The following is a 17145-nucleotide window of genomic DNA, read 5'->3' as shown; positions in this document are numbered from 1 at the left end:
GTAAGACAAGACAAAAAAAAAAATTAACAAAGGAGACAAAAAACCCAGTAAAATAAAGTGTAACTGACTTTACTGCTAAAGCATAATGTAAAAAGGAGTTCTATGGAACATCCACTGCTTGCTATTAAACAATCAGAACTACCAGCCCAGGAAAACAACTTTGTCCTTAGCCATTTAACAGAAGCATTGACAATATGTGCTGAGCTACTGCAATGCCTCAGACAGGTTACTTGCCTGCCTTGGTGAGACTTTGGCCTGATACTGTTAAAAGCTGGGGACTTACAAATTAACCAAGACAGTCTGGATGATCAGTAATGTGCAACATTAAACCCCTTTTGGAAAGAAAACTTTTGGAGAAGTAGTTCAATGGGTCAGGTGATTTCTGTGTAAAATAAAAATAATTGAGCAGCTTGTGCAATGAGTCTACAGATTCATCATTCAGCCCTCCTGTACAGAGGTACATGCAGGTTTGGCTCTGTGCAGGATCCCTTGATGATGAATGAACAGGGGAAACCATTAAAGTGGAACTTTTGTCGTCATTTCACTGATTTCCTGCACTGCATTTGAGTAACTTCATTTTCAAGCACTGTTTGTGTCCATCAGTTGAGCTAACATCTCTGTTACAGCCCAGCTTGAATGCTTTCTCCACAATTTTTCATGTTTGTTTAAAAATCCTACACCCTAATGCCATATCAAGCCCAGGCTGTCTTGCACAGCACACATGCTTCATTTAATGGAAAGTATTATGAAGAGCACATGCCTTGGAAATTGCAGCTTAGGAATAAAAGCTCTGGAAGGTTAGAAGCAAATAAAAATGTCATGATTAAGCAAATGCTTAAAAAACTCAGGAGTTGAGCTGTCACAAATGCACCCGCAGTACAGAGCAAGGCCTAACTTTATACGTTGCTCAAATGGCAGGATGCTGGTTCTGAGAAGATAGCTTGATATCAGCATGGAAAAATGAGTTTAGGGTGCCCTGTGAAATACAATACTCTACACAGTGTCTTCTACAGACATAATTTCTTCAATTCCCTCTTTCTGCTGGTTGGACCCCGGAAATGAGCTGTGAAGACAAGTAAGAGGCTGCAAGAGTTTGGAAAACAAGTTGGGTTTTCCCACTTCTGTTCAGAAAGATACAGAATTGTGTAATTCATGATGTTCCTTCATTCCCCAACCCCTCCATCTCACTCTGAAACGTTCAGTTAAACATCTAGTCTCATTTCTATTCCAAATAATGTTAACAAGGATCTAAATGTATTGCCATACCACCTCACAGGCAAGTGGTGTGTGTTTGGGTGGTCATGGCTGGAGTGAGATACAGGTTGCCAGCACACTGGCTTGCCAGCGTGACTGGTTCTGCCTATCCAGCCTTCTAGGGCCATGTTCGTTACACAGCTTCATCACACCAAAACCACCACAGTAAAGACTGGGTAGAAAACTGCCAAAAAAAAAAAAAATTAATGCATTTCAGATCTCACTTCAAACCTGGTAAAGATTCCTTCACATTTGCCCTGGGACAGGACTGTTGAGTTCACATCTGTTCCACAGCAGATCAACCTAAGAGAGCTGTGCAAGACAAACCCCGAACTATAGGTTCTACTACAGACTGTATGGCATTGTTAGATGGGAGGGAGAAGATGAATTATAAGCCACAGAAGTCACTGCTTATGTTGGGAAGTGCAGACTTTGTAACGTGGTTGTCCTAGCAGCTATGGAATACCTGTAGGTGACAATTCATCCTTATCCAGTTGTTATTGTGGACAGAAAACAACTTGATCAAAGCACCGTAAATATTTAGAACAGTCTGTCCCTATGCCTCATTAATTTAAAAAAACACCACACAACTTTATCTGATGATAGGAGTTAAACTCTTTATTCCATTCAGAGGCATCTGGCAAGTAGAGCTGCATTGGGGGGCACATTACAGATGAAAAATGATCCATACTTTGTGGATATTGAAATCATTTACAGCATTTACTTTCTAGCTATTCCCAAATACTCCAAATTACCAAGTCTCAATTGAAAAGAAAAACATGAATTACCATATTAAGTCTAGAAATTTCAGAGAGATGACAGTATTTAAATCAGCAGATGTAAATGCAGCGCCTATCTGTAAAGTAATTTTTTATGGAAAATAATGAAGTCAAATCCTTCTCAAATGTTAAGAAAGGAACATCAGACTGACTTACTTAAGCCTCAACAAAATTTAAAATGCTATGTACTTTTCATACTTCAGTAATTTTAAATTCATTGTAAGAAAAAAAATTATCCTAAAGGCTAGATGAAGGTCACTGTCAAAAAAGGAAAAGAAACTCATTTTTCTTTGCTAAAACTACAACATAAGTTTGTGGTTTTTAAACCAATTAGTAAAGAAGAGATGCAGGAAAAACACTTCAGACCATTTTCAAAATTACCTAATCTGTACAACAATGATCTTTGGGAAAATTATCTAGTCTATGTAGTAATGCCTCTATCTCAACATGAACCTAAGAGGTAGATAACAAAATGATGAAACAAATGTTTTTTGCTCGCTGTGCCCCTCAAATCAGTGCAGCATGGTGATTCTGATCATCTCATGCACAAAAAAACATCACAAAAAAGGTTCAGAGGTAATAGCATGGCTCTGTCGACCACACACACACAGGCGCGCACGCGCACACACACACACACAGCAGTCTTTATGCACCATGTGTTGCCACATTTTTTTTTTCTTAAACTGAGGTAGACTGAAGTTTATTGTAGAAACTTGAATGTGTCACTATTACCACAATCATCATTCAAATTACATTTGGAAATTATAAAATTTGGTAACTTTCCTGTTATCCCTGCCTTTTGAGATTTTTTGTTCTTCTCTAATGGTTGGTTGCAGAACGTGCATAAATCCTGCTGCATCTATTATAAGCCAGGCTAGAGAGGTTGTTGTTTTGTTTTCTTGTAATCATTTTTAAAACCTTCAAAGTGGCTTAGTGTGGCCCATAACAGCGGCTGGATATGTAAACTTAGCCTTTCATTATCTTTCAATGTGATCAAACACTGTTTGACCTTCCCCCATCGTGGTAACTGAAAGCAGTATGATGTGATCTGCAGACAGCAGAGACCATCCTGGCCTCAAATATGCTCTAGCAGATCAAGTGTTCTATCAAACTGAAGATGAAGCTTGCTCTTTGAACAAAATGGCAAAGTCCAAATGGGCTGCAAATGGTTAAATGTAGCATTATTAGGTAGTGATGGTCAAAGGCACAAAGGGTTCATGCATTCAATCAAGTAGCACAAAAAAAAAATTCAGCCTCTTGCAGCCTTCTAAATTTTTCCCCCAACCCCAGCCTCTTGCCATCACTTCCTTGTCCTGTTCCCAAAAAAGTACCGTCACAAACTTTTTCATCCCATCTTAAAAGAAAACTAAACGGCATTGCTGCTATCAGAATGTTGGCATCATTCACTATCTTTTGAACATTCACTGAATTTTTTTTTTAAACAAATGATGGTGTTGAAGCCCTCAGGAAATCTGAGGCTGTGTTTTTTTTACCCACCTTACTCCCATCAGCCAGCAGCTAGAAGTGCTCTACTATATTTTTCCCCGATAAGTCTGTAGTACTCCTGGCTGGTGGCTGATCAAATTTTAATTTTTTTTAAAAAAATAAAATGCTCAAGAACTATTAGCTTTATAAAGTATACAAAATACCAAAAAAAAAAAAGCAAAAAAGGAACAATTTCTCATTGAGGTACTAAATGCCTGAGGTAGTTTAGTAAAATGCATATTTATCTTTTTATGCCCTGGCCAACACCATTCAACACTTCCCTTAGGTTATTCATGGCAGTGTTATGTAAAAATGCAACCAAATTATTTTTAAAAAATGCCACTTGTTTCAACATTGGGACTAACACTTAAACTCTTGTCAATACCCTTGCTCTAACCCAAGCCCACCCACAATCCCACCCTCCAAATGTGTTTCTTCTTTTACAACTGGACCTATAAGAGCAATGCCTTTTCTTTTTTTTTTGTTGGTTTTTTCTTTTCTTTTTTTTTAACCAGTGAACTCAGAAGAGAAAGCTTCATTAAACCAAGTTCTAAAATTGTTGGGGAATAATAAGAACAATAAAAAAGACTAACGAGTTTATGTTAAATTGTGAGAATAGAACAAAAGGGAAGTGAAGGGGTCCTTATTTTAAAGCTGGGTTTCAAAAGTTTGAGAGAGCCTAAAGAATACATTCTCAGAGACAGCGTTCAACGGTTGCCTGGTCCTCGAACAGGTGATTGGCTTGGTGGATCTTCTGCATAACTTCAACAGGTGCTCACCACCCGTCTCTCTGTCGCACAGTCTGTCTTTGGTCTGGCATCTGTCTCTGATGGGCCATTTCCTAAACCTTTATTTTCGTCTTGGCTGAGGCTGTCCGCTTTGCAATGTTTTTTGCTGTTGCTGCTGCCTTCTTACCTGAGCCAGTATTTCCTGAATTTTTCTCTGAGCAAGCTGAAGGACACAAAGAAGAAAAAACAGCCCATCATGACGCCATGCTGCAGTGAACGCTGTTTACAACCAACAATAGATGCTATTGGCACTAAGAAAACATGGCATGACCAATGATTACTTGTTAGTTAAAATACACTTGGGTTATCCTGATGTACAACTTAAAATTTAATTCTTCTTTTTCCACCTACCACAACTACCTGCCATGGTCAATTTTCACATCTGTAATATAGAAAGCATGAGCATAGGAAGATGACTACCCATGTTAAGACTGAATCTACAGGCTACCTTCATTTTACTCCTCTGGAGATACTAATGTTTTATAAGAACCACTGTTTTAATAGTGTACAAATTTTTTTATACACCAGGGAATCCAGAAGGTCAGACTTACATAATTTCCCAGCCCCCTCCCATCCCATCTCCTTTCTGAAATACAAGTCACCTGTAGCAAAATATCAAAAGCAATTGGTCTGAGTTAAGACTTAAGTGAGGGAAGGAATCTTGTGATCCTTTTCTTTATGATATTAAATCAACAGATTGGGCAATGTAGACAAATTGCATATCTGGGGGCAGTTCTTGCCAAATACCATGATATCGCCTGTGTCTTAATTCCTTCTGAATTTCAGTCCAATCACAACTTGGGTTTTCTTTTGCTTTGAAAGTTTTAGCAGTGCCAGAGCCAACATATATTGACAGAAGAATTTAAAGAGATTGTTTTACATATGTAACCACGCAGATTTATTATTATAAATCTCTCACAGGCACGAGTAAAGTTTATTGCAGCAAGACAAGCAGAGGAGCCTGGCAAGCAGTGCTTTCTGTATCCCAAGTAAAAATCTTCCACCCCTTGGTTCCTTCCAAAATCTTCCACCACATGGTTATAAAAGAAAGAACATGGAAACATCAAGCTAATACAGAAGATCATTTCAGTCCTCCTACCTGGCATGCATAGAAGTGACCAGTTATTTTCACAACCACCTGATCATTTTCATCAGGTGTCTGGTCACGAGGGACTACAACTTCTGCACTTGTCAAGTTTTGAAGCTCATTTACCTATAAATAGAGACCAGAATTCAGAAAGTCTTAAACTAACAAATATTCCACAACAATCAAGCCTCAAAGATACTGCCCACAGAAACATCTTTCTCTTAAGTTACACTTAAAAACCACCCCTCACTAACACAAAGCATCCTTATGCAGCAGTGTGCATTCTGCAAGATGAGCCTCTTGTGTCTCTTACCATAAATTAGCACCAAGTTCTCTGGATTTGTAGAAGTGTTTTAAAGACTAAATACAACACACAGAAGGTGTTAAATACATGACTTTAAAAAAGCAAATAGATGCCACAGTGTTTACAGTTGAGTTTAAAAGTGTAAGGTCAGAAAACTCATATAATGTAGCAAGAAGAAAAATGCCAAAGTATTTATATGCTTTGCCTCGAAAAACCTCCACAAGATGGAGAACTTCAAACAGAACAATGAGAAGTTCTATTTGTTCAAATTATTTTCAGTAGCTTATTGGCTTCTATAGTGTTAAGTACAGGTAAGGTTAAAGCCTTTGTCCCATTTACACTCATTTTATTTTAGAAATGCACAGCATTATTTTATTAAAAATGTTTTAGATGAACAGCTTCTCAGATGTGTTTGTCCTTAAACCTCTTACCACTGCAAGTAATGGAAGCGGCCACATTGTCTTCTGACACTGAACTTAAAGACCTCATTGTACTCAAGGATGGACACACAAGACTGAACCATTTCTTTGCAAATATCATCTAGCTCCTGACTAATAACCATATGAAAATACTAGAGCACCAGCACCTTTTCGTGAGTGAAAAATTTCAGTGACGTTATTTTATACAATAAACTAAGCCTAAGAAATGCCACCAATTAAACTGAAACAAAAGTAGACACAGGGTTTTTTGTACTACTGAGGTCTGAACATGTCTTAATTTCCTACCACTTGTTTAGAAATTATGTTTTCACTCATTTTTGGACAGCAAAATCTGGCACATAAGCCAAGGTTCACAAAAGCAGATCTTGAATGGGAACATATTCATTCTAAATGGAAGAACTACATTTCTACTAATAAAAGCCCTGCAGATCTGACTGGGGCTATCGATTTTCGTTAGACTATTTATTTCTTTTTTTCCCCTGCCTTTTTTTAGATAAAAGAAATCATTCTGAGATTGGCTTCTTTTGAATCCACACTAGAAGAAAGGAAAGCCTAACAAGTACAGCTAAGGAAATAGCTCCTGCTTTAATGTAACGTCAAAGGATTAGCTAAAAGTTTAAGCCTTATGTATATATATATATGTGTATGTGCACACTGAAGTAAGAAATGTAACTGAGCAATGTTAAAAGTTTTATTTCAGCTACTTACTGTTTTGCCTCCTTTACCAATAACTCTACCAGCAGCATAGGATGGCACTTTTATATGAGCCTCAAGTTTCACTTCTTCTTTAGGTCCAAAGAAATTTTCTTCTTTAAGTTTTCCATAGATTCTCCCTTGAGCCTGCAAAAATGCTTTCAGTTAGAGAATGTGCTTATCGGGATCTAGTTAACGTCAAGAAATTCCACAGAAAGGTTCTCAGTACGCAATCCTGACACAGTGTTTTCCCTAATAAATACATTATTTTTCTAAAAGAAGTTATTGTACCAAACTAGGAAGCACCACTGTCCAGCTTTAAAGACTGAATGACAAACCAGGGAATCAAACAACATTTTAAAAGGAATCATTATTCTGCTATTCAGTAGAACTATTGCTTTTAAAAGAAACTATTGCATTTCTGTAGAGGTAAAGAGCGGTAGAGAGAGCAACTGTCTAGCTGAAGCTTTTTTATTGTACCCAGAAGCACAGAATGCAATTAATTGACTCAGTAACCCATTCTTTTAAGGATGCTAAACAAACAAAGCCATAACACCCCCAACAAGTCATGGGATAAAGACTCCAATTAGCACAAACAGCTTGCTTTTACAATCCATTACAACATATTGTTTAAAAATAAATAAACCTGAACTTGCTCAATTTTCTAAAGTGAAAAATCTATCTGCCTAGATCTAAATAGTACCACAGGAACAGTATTACTCCAACCAGCACATAGTTCCTTTTTCTCGGAAACACAGAAGTGCCAGGTAACAAGAAGAATGTCCATCAAGACTAAGCTTGTAAATCTTGCTGATTTTTAAATATATTTATTTCCTTATTCCCTGCCATTAATGAGTAAGTTCTTGAGAAATGGTAACCAGATCTTCTTCTGTGCTTCAAAAGAACACACATTACTGCTGAATTATAAAGCAAGGTGGGATGTGGACTTTTAAAGGGTTGTAGATGTTCTTCCAACATCCCAAATCTTTCAGCTCTTGAAAAGTCTTTAAGGCTGCAGCTGCTTCACAGCAAAATGGCAGCTGAAGTACGCTGTCTACACGAGATTCCACTTCGCTTGCACATCCCCAATCCAAGGCAATGCACTGTTCCCTGAATATTGGTGTAATGGATATGCCTAATCTCTAGGGAGCACAGCACCAGAGGCTGTAAACAGTGGCATATTCTCTTCCCATTGCCTTGATAATAACTAGCCCTGCATACTGCAACATCCTCAGGCTACTGCAGCTGAGGAAGAAGGGGCGCAGCTGTTGTGGCCACCACAGACACAAATCAGACAGCAGAGCACAATGTACTAAGGAAAGGAAGCCAAACTCAGCCTCTAGGATGACGCTGACTCTCCAAGAGCTGGTTACTCACCTGAGCAGCAGCTATTCCCTCTTCAAGTTGTTGAGCACCAGTTTACATTCTTGGTGCCCAAAAAACAACAGCCTACCCTCAAAGAGAAAGAACACCCTTCTTAAACAGAGCTTAAGGAGAGCACTAATGAGGCTTGGTCCTGACCATAAGGCATGCTTCAGGTTAGCAGTGGCAATAAAAGGAAGGACTGAGCTCTGCCTCTGCCCATCTTAGTCAAGGGGGCATTGCTTAAAGACTAGTTAAAAGACTTACAAGGGCTGGAGCTGAAGGAAGCCCCAAGAGATAATCCCTCTCCTTCACAAGACCAGCATACTCAGGAGCATTGACTGTGCTAGTACATTGATCCACCTTTGCAAACAAAAGCCCAGGTGTAGAGAAGTGATTGATTGATGTCATTTTAGTCTTATGTATGGGGTGCAGAAAAGGGAGACTTTTTTCCTTGCATGATCCAGGTTGGAGAGAAGAGCTGCCAGAAGAACTCTAATTAGTGAGGAAGCCTGAAGACAAGCCTTTGCCTACATAAAAAGTCAAGTTAAGGGATGCCCAAATGTCCTTCAGCATGCTATTCCCAGAGGATAAGTCCACTGCTATCTGATGAAAAGAAAGGGTAGCCAGTATCTGACCTTGTGCTGATCCCAGATCACAAGAGTACCCCATATGTAAAATATGCCACGTGGCCAAGCCCACATGCACACAAAAAACATCATGGAGGCAGACCTTCAAAGTTACCTGCCCTGATACTTTTCCAAAAATCCTAAAGGCATTAACGAAATTGATTCTAGATACTTCTGAAGTTTGTGCACCTCTTTCTTGCAAAATTACGAAGTCAAAAATAAGAAGATGCAAGAGAACAATGCCCGGACATAAACTCTCAGTGACTTTCTGTATTCTCTGGGCCTTATCTGTGATGAGGCCAGGCTGCTTCACTGAGCTGTTTGCATCACTCCTAGCCTGGTCAACTTCTTTTGGGGTAAGAAGGCTACTCCAGAACTCAATTTAAACAAAAATGAGATAATCAGGTTGACTATCAACCTGTAGTTGTAGTGGAAATACAATTAGAAATCTTGCATTTATCCACAGAGCTATCCAAAAAGCATTTTCCATTGGGCATACAACAGCAACCTGGGAAGACTCAATCTCTCATCTTGTCAGCTTTATTATTTCAATTAAGAACATGAAACTGTTGCACATATTAAGGCAAAATGGAAAGACTGAACTAAATGGTGCTTGCAGATAAAAGGAAAAATTAGGAATGTAATATGGCCATACTTTTTGCTAGACTCGATTCCTACTTACATGAAACTCCCAGTTTTCAGATGATCAGAATGTGGCTTCTTATACTACTGTATTACTCATATTCTTATGAGACACTTTTCAGCAAAACGAAAGCAAAACCCCAGTGTTTACTAAAATTCAGAATAAAGCACGCTTGGAACCAAGTGTTTTATTTTCAATATCGTACCTCATGGTCCAAAGGCCACTACAGATTAACAAGTTTTTATATGTTGTACCTTGAACTGAGCTTCTGGAGGTCCAGTGATGATAACCATTCTCAGCTTAGCATCTGGTCCTTCAGCAGGGGCAATCTGGAATGGATAAACATAGCTTTTGGTAGCTGTCTTTTGAAGGAATAGTTTAAAGCCACCTCCTCCCCATTTCGGTCTCACATTCTGTTCAAGAGTGAAAAATTATTCGTTACAGCAGCAGCATCACACTTCAGTCATGACGGGTTTATTCTCTTTAAACTGCATTAATGAGCCATAAGGTAATATGGAGAAACTGGGTAAACCATAAGCAAATTTACTTCTGAAAATTAAAGACATAGCTATTCATCCACATATGGCAGAATCCCACATGCCATTTTCATGTGGCTGTGAGTGATATAAGACATGTAGCCTTCAAAAAGATAAACATGGTTAATAAACTGAGATTCTCATCCCTACTCATTAGCTTGAATGAGTTTTGCTCATTAGCAAAATGTTGCATTCATCACCCTGAGAACAGAAGATCACTTTACTGTTGTAACTAATCGGATCCAAAACATTCCTCTATACTGGACAATGAGTTCACAGTTTCCAAGATGTTTGTATCTACAGACATGTGTGACCCAAATAAAAATTAAGCTCCACCAGAGCTGAGACAGAGATGCCTGTAGGGTCTTTAGCAGTTCATGTCACCACAACAGTAAAATTTCTGTGGGTGTTGTTCTCAGACTCCAGTGGCATTAAATAATTCAAACTAGCCTCTGACATTCCAAATGAATCTTTTGTTTATCACAACTGACATTTCCATTGTTGCATCTAGTATTACATAGCTGTTTATTGAATGAGCAATATATTAAACACTACAGAATTTCATCTCAGCTGTTGGCATAGGGATGTTATTCATATTTAACAGCTGTAAGTTTATTTCAGACAAATTACCAGTCATCATGCATCATTTTCACTAAAGAATTTTGCTAAGGAAAGTTTATAAAATTATTCATATTGTACCCTAAGATGGAGAAGGCATTACATCATTACATTAGATATGGTTTGCATATCTATTTTTCATAATTTCTGCATTCCAATTGGATATATCTAAAAATACACTAATTTTACAGCAGTACATTTTTATGACATGACGTTGTGGTAAGAGCAAGCACAGACTAAATCCATTCATTCTTTGGAACACAAGTATTTTAAAGGGCCAAAATTTCAAGGCACATTTAGAGGCAACTGACTGAACAGAGCTCAGCCTGAATTGTCATTCATGAAAAGTGGATACTGTAGTTTTTCTTTCAGTCACATCATGTTTTTCTTAGTGAGCACCAGCACCTTTACTGAAATTTGAAGAAAAATATTTTCCATCAAGCCTTCATTATATTTTACATGTGCTCAAATGTTCTGGGACATATCCTGCTTTGCTTTTATCTTAGAATGTCCTGTTCTCAGAAGCTGGGGTAAAACATGGCTGAGGGTTGTGAAAGAAACACATATCAACTAACATTTCAGTTTCTGAAGGGGTAACCTAAGAGTCTTCTGTGTTAATTTTGTCATCTGGTCTTGGAAGAAGTAGTTATATACATACAAATAGTATAGAAGTGGTGAATTTAACTTTGGAAATTAAATAATTTTACATTCCTAACCAGAAAACAACCAATCTTCCATATGCCAAGCCACAAGCTGACAACTTCATACTCCCAAAACCTGTAAGGGTCATCCTTCCATCACGAAAGGCTACTCTGGATAGAATTTATAACTAGGGAGATGACAATGGGTTCCCAACTGTAGTACAGGATGGGCAGACAACAGCCCAGAAGTCTCTGCCTGGCTCTTTTACTGAACAATTGAGTCTGCTGGAGTCCCACACTGAGCCTGCATTGCCAAGCAATGACCACCAGCACAAAGACACAACCTGATCTCATCAACAGCCACATGCACCTCTGAATTGACAGCCTGAACACTGCAGCCCTGTACAGAACCCCTGGGCACCTGCAGTTTTAGTCTTACTTCGCAGCTAAAGAATTGCATCAGATCTACAAAGCTCAGCATGAGCACAGTGAAGATGTATGGGGATGTAAAACATGTTCAGCTGTAACAAGCTACAGCACAACTCAAAACAAGTGTTATGCACAGAGACTACTTCCTCCACAGAGTATGATTACTGCAGCTTGGCAAGTTAAAAGTTACTCAGGCAGCACTCCCTCCAACTCTTAGCTAAAAGCACAGATTCCTTGATTCACAATGTATTATTTTGCTCCAAAGTTATGACAAAGGGCAGGTGGTCAACACGAGGGAAGTTCAGGAGCTTTGAATAATTTACCAACTGTCATATTTAATACTTTCACATAGAAGCAAGCATAGTGCTCCATATTGTTCTGCCAGATTACAGATGAAGTTATGTTTTTATTTTAATTGAAAAGCATACATGCAACTTCCCAATTTAGCAAGCATACCCTGTATCTGTATAGTTTTGCTAAGACCTAATCCCATTTTCACAAAAATGTCTTTATTTTATCGCTACTAAAGGAACAAAAGACCAGAACTTCAGAAAACTTTTCACTGAATTTCAATTAATACAGAACTGTTAAATGCATTGGGTAGAGAGGTGCCAGCCAGTAGAGGAAGCCTGAGGCCACTGTTAGCCAGGTGCATGAGAAACATTGGAAACTCCCTCTCCACTAAATTGTCTTTCAAGGACCAACTGAAGAACTAGTTTGGACGGGTTCGTGGAGGTCCAGGTTGTTTCACATTTCTCTCTCCACCTAGCAGTACCTTCCATACACTGCTTAAGCTTTAGATACAAGCTGTGGGAATGGAGAGGGAAAGAGGAAATCCATGTGATATATTACACCTCCATGCAAGACAGATTTGATAAAGAAAAATCCGCACATCTCACTGTCTTCTATTGCATTTTCCTCCTAAAAATATGATTATTAGTGCTCAAGTAACATAAACCATCTGGGTAGTATAACAACTATTTAATATACTCCTCAAAAAAAGGATGGAACTGGGCAGCATATCAGTTGGTTGACTGATCGGCATTCAGCAAACCACACACAAGACTCATTCATCAAGATTCCCCAATTACTTTGCTCTGCACACTTAGATGAACACCTTCCAAGCCAAGCCTGCCTCACTGGCTTCACCAAGCTCAACTCAACTGGTGCTCCTCTGCCCCTGGACTTCTGGCAGCTCCCCGCCATAGCACTTGCTACACAGGCCACATCTCCTGAGCAAAAACAAAGAGCTGAGAAGAAAATATTTGCTTTACCTGTGCAGGAAAACGTCAATCTAACAGCACATACAGCTAAACACTGTACTTTTAATTTTTTTTTTTTTTATTTAGGCCAAAACATTATTTTTACAGCACAGAATAGCAGAATAGCCTAATTAAAAGAAAAAAATGCTCAGGTGTTTAGAGAGGATACATGTGGTTACAATGGCATCAGTAGCAGAAAGCCAAGGCCTTCCTACAACTGCGACTGGTACCAACCCCTAACAACACTCAAGATGGATTTCACCAAGAGGTCAACCTCTGCAAAACATCTTGTACATGGAATGTCAATACACAAACAGCTGGATATTAAACCTGGGTAACAAGGTAAACATGATGTTAAAGAACTGACTGACCCCAGGAGCTTGGAGCACATGGATGATGCTAAAACGTGAACACTTCAGCGTGGAGCCATCTGAGCTTGACAGCCCAGACTGATCCATCTGGAACAGAGCAGGCAGAGCAGTAGAAAACTTCACCTGTGCTGCTGTTTTTAGAAGGGGAATTTACCTCACCGATTTTCACCGTACCAAAAGAAGAAAGCCTTTAAGCACTGCATCATTAAGACGCAAGTCTGTTTCTAAGAAATCGAGACCACCAAAGTAGTTTTCTTTGCAGCGTATATTTCACACCTCAGGAGACGTTTGAAAACATGCTTCTAATTATCTTGTCTTAAGGAAGATTAAAAGATGATTTATAAACAAATGTACCATTTATCACATCACATTCTAAGCACAGAGTTGGGGAGGATGTTCACGAAAGGACGACTTGTGCAAACTTGCTAGAAGTGACACGTAGAATAGACAAAGTTATAGTCAGTGTAATAATACCTTAATAGATGCGCCTGCAAAACGAGAAAGTTGTTTGATGTGCTGTCCCTGCTTGCCAATAATAGCTCCAACTGCCAAGGCTGGGATGAACAGATGAACAGTCTCAGACTCAGGCTGTTGCTGTGGGGAAGAAGGAAAAATGCAGTGAATGTTTTTGAACATTATGAATCAGACTGACAAGAAAACGGGTATGGAACAGGCATGCATGGAAATGAGGGGGAAATAAGATTTCCCCCTGTGATGTCTGAATATTAAGGGTCTGGCTTTTTCTGGGAATCACAGAATTCACAGAACATGATATACAGTTTGAGCCAAAAGAGGATTCTTTCATCTTGTATAAAATACTCATAATTTTAATGCTTAGAGCTTTAAAAAACAATTGAGGTGTTGCTTCTTTGCAAGGCTTTTGCTCTTACCTGTTGCTGTCTGAATTCTCTTCCACATGCAAGACTCTGCAGGTGAGGCTACTACAAGCAGAGGGGCTACACACTGACTAGGCAAGCTTTATAGTTTTCCTAGTTACATTTTTAATTTTAGATTGTGCTGAGTGCCACGAAAAGCCTCAGAGTTACATATATGCTACAATTTCCTTTGTGTGGGAGTGATCTGGAATGATAGCCAGCTTGAAATCTGCCAGTGATTCCTCCTGTGTAACATTATGCAACAGTTGGAGCCTTGGCAGCAGTCCTCACGCAGGCTAGTAAATTAAACACCACATTAGGAGTTCTTAAAAGCAAGAGGACCCTACCACTGCACCCACTGGGTATCAGGCATCACTGCATCTTCCTATTGCTTTCAAGCAGACATCCCAGCTGGAAAGCACAACATAATACTCGAGATCCTCTCTACAGGCTGCATAGCCATGATCAAGCAGCAGGGTTACATATGCCACAGTAAATCATAACTATTTTAGCAGCCTCAGAAGAGCCTGTCTCAGATTAACGAGTATGGACTATGCTACCACTAATCCATCTACTTATGTCAGGGTTATCTCTCAAAATAATTTCACACAAACCTTTCTTTGAACTAGGAGGTATTTAAGACATTACATCTCCTCTTTTAAAGCATTTCTTCCTCTGTGTAGCCCTCTTATGTATTTTCAAAATCCGTTTTGCTCATCCTCAACGAGACAAAAGCCAACAAGCCCTTTTTGTGCCAAGGTCTTTTAAGACAACGCAGACGTTCTCATCCTTGCTTTCTCAGTGCCCCAGCGCAGACCAGCACCAAGCACCAGCAAACAGTGCACATGGGACCAACCACACTCATCTAGCTTTGCTCGCTTGTATATTTTGGTAGGGATACAGACCCAGGTACAGAAGCTCACCAAAGCAGCTTTTTCCATGATGTTTTTGGAAAAAAACCCGCTATATTCAACACAAAGCAAAAAGCAGCTGCAATCCTAAGAACACTATCTCCCACTTAAAGTTTCAGTAACTTCTTTCAACTGGAAGTGAAGCCCCACTGCATTAACCATAAACTAATCAGAACAAAATGCTTGTTTCCAAGTTCTACCACTTCATTTTTGGTAAACACAAGTCAACTGTAACCTCAGGGGAAACAAATTCCAGGCACAGCTCCATGTACCAGGTGAAGAAACCCCAAAATAGGATATTGAAAATAGAAACACATTCTGCCAGTCGCTTCAGGTGATTACAACAGTTGCACAATTTACCCTGTGTTTTCACACTTACAAGGTATTAGGATTCACAGTCATTTCATGCTGGTTTAAGTCCCTGTTTTCCCTGGATGCAGCCCTCCACACCCAGCCTCCCCACTGCCCTGTGTGTTTTGTGGCCAGCAGGATTGCAGATTCAGACGATTTTTAAGACGGGCAGTGTGTTCCTGACCTGAATAACCAGAGAGCCACACAAGCAGCAGTCAGGATCAAGGGAGGAAGAAACAACAATTAGGTCAGGGAATGGGAAAAGGTGGGAGCACCCCTTCTAATCTGCCTACAGATCAGTTTACAATGATCTCAAAACTACACCCTAAAACTACATATTTGTAGTGAAAGATATCAGTCACTTCAGTATATATGTTAAAAAGACTTTCCAGAAGATTACTCATTTTCTCCTCCTATTACAAACATCCTGAGTGTTGTCATAGTAAGTCCTTTTACATGTTCACTGGGAATCCAACAAGATTTCCAGTAATTTGGAAATGCTACTGTAGGCACTCGCTCAATCTTACCACTTCAGAGAACTCTTTCTAAATGGTTACAAGTTCATGAGGCATTTGTTTTTTTCCAGTTTTGTTGCAAGGACCTATACTAACTGCACCGGGTGTAGAAGTAACCCCTCATTCCAATCCAGACAGCTTAGCCACTTCGCTTCCTCACTCATCTCCTTGTGCCCTACCTTCAGTTGTCCACACATGCTTCAGCTCCCGCAGAAGTCCACTGCTGAAGTTCTCCCTTCCACATGCAACTCCAGCCACCCTCTTCCAGCTAAACTTTGAGCTAACACACACAGACCTTCCAGCTAGTTTGCACAACAGTGCTGCAAATCAAACGTGTAACTTGACTTGGGTTTCAAGAATTTAAGCAGCTTCTACCTAAACCCACCTCCAGACACATTTCTGTACCATGGAAACAAATCAAACTTCATTATTTTTGTTTGCATATATTTCCTTCCTTCCCTCTGTTGCCCATCTGTCTGCAGCACAGTTTCCCCCTCTTCTTCCCAAAGCTTAATTTCAGGGCACGTTCTTTACTAGATTCAACTTACCACTGAAATTCTTTTCTGCTGCCTCACCCTTAAACATGAAACATGGGCAAAGGCAACGAAAGACAGAAGATGCACATGTGCCTTTCTAACTGTACAGTCAGCTCACTGTAGCATTCTTCCCCCATCTCTCCTTTTGACTTGTTGATACATTTCAACTTCTCTTTTTCCTAAAGGATTTTGTTATTTTTTATGTGACTGAGGATCTTTAACATTAAACTTGTATTTTGGTGTAATAGTGATATATGTTTACTAAAGAACAGCAGAGAATGTGGTGATACTGAAATGTTCATATACTCATTTTTCAAATTCTTGTCTGGAGAAGCACATTGGCACACATGTATAACCAAATTCATCTCCAGTATAACATGATACCAGATTTAGAGAAATCATATCCATTTCTTTACCCACACTGATTTTTAACCACTAGAAAAAACCCACTGTATATCTTGCTTTTTTCTTCTGGCAGAAACCAAGTCTAGCTAAAGCTAGAGCATCATAACACCAAGTTCAAATTATTTTCCATCCACCTCCTTACCCACAATAATTTTTAAATTCTTTTGTATTTACTGGAAGACTATCCTGCAAAAGAAACACATCCAAATATAATGCAATGACTGTACCGCC

General features: G+C 39.2%; 1 protein-coding gene across 1 annotated transcript in view; it reads right to left on the bottom strand.

The window, feature by feature from the left end:
- Positions 1-1857: 1857 nt before the first annotated feature.
- Positions 1858-17145, bottom strand: part of IGF2BP3 (insulin like growth factor 2 mRNA binding protein 3) — a 114536-nt gene continuing 99248 nt past the window's right edge. The window contains exons 11-15 of the mRNA XM_064674993.1: positions 13796-13915; positions 9719-9793; positions 6846-6977; positions 5406-5519; positions 1858-4469 (exon numbers count right to left, since the gene is read on the bottom strand). Coding sequence (XP_064531063.1) covers positions 4368-4469; positions 5406-5519; positions 6846-6977; positions 9719-9793; positions 13796-13915 — 543 coding nt within the window. The 3' untranslated portion in view covers positions 1858-4367. The remainder of the gene's footprint in view (positions 4470-5405; positions 5520-6845; positions 6978-9718; positions 9794-13795; positions 13916-17145) is intronic.

This window comes from Pseudopipra pipra, chromosome 1, assembly GCF_036250125.1.
Source record: "Pseudopipra pipra isolate bDixPip1 chromosome 1, bDixPip1.hap1, whole genome shotgun sequence".
Classification (NCBI taxonomy): Eukaryota; Metazoa; Chordata; class Aves; order Passeriformes; family Pipridae; genus Pseudopipra; species Pseudopipra pipra.
This window is presented reverse-complemented; position numbering and strand designations above follow the sequence as displayed.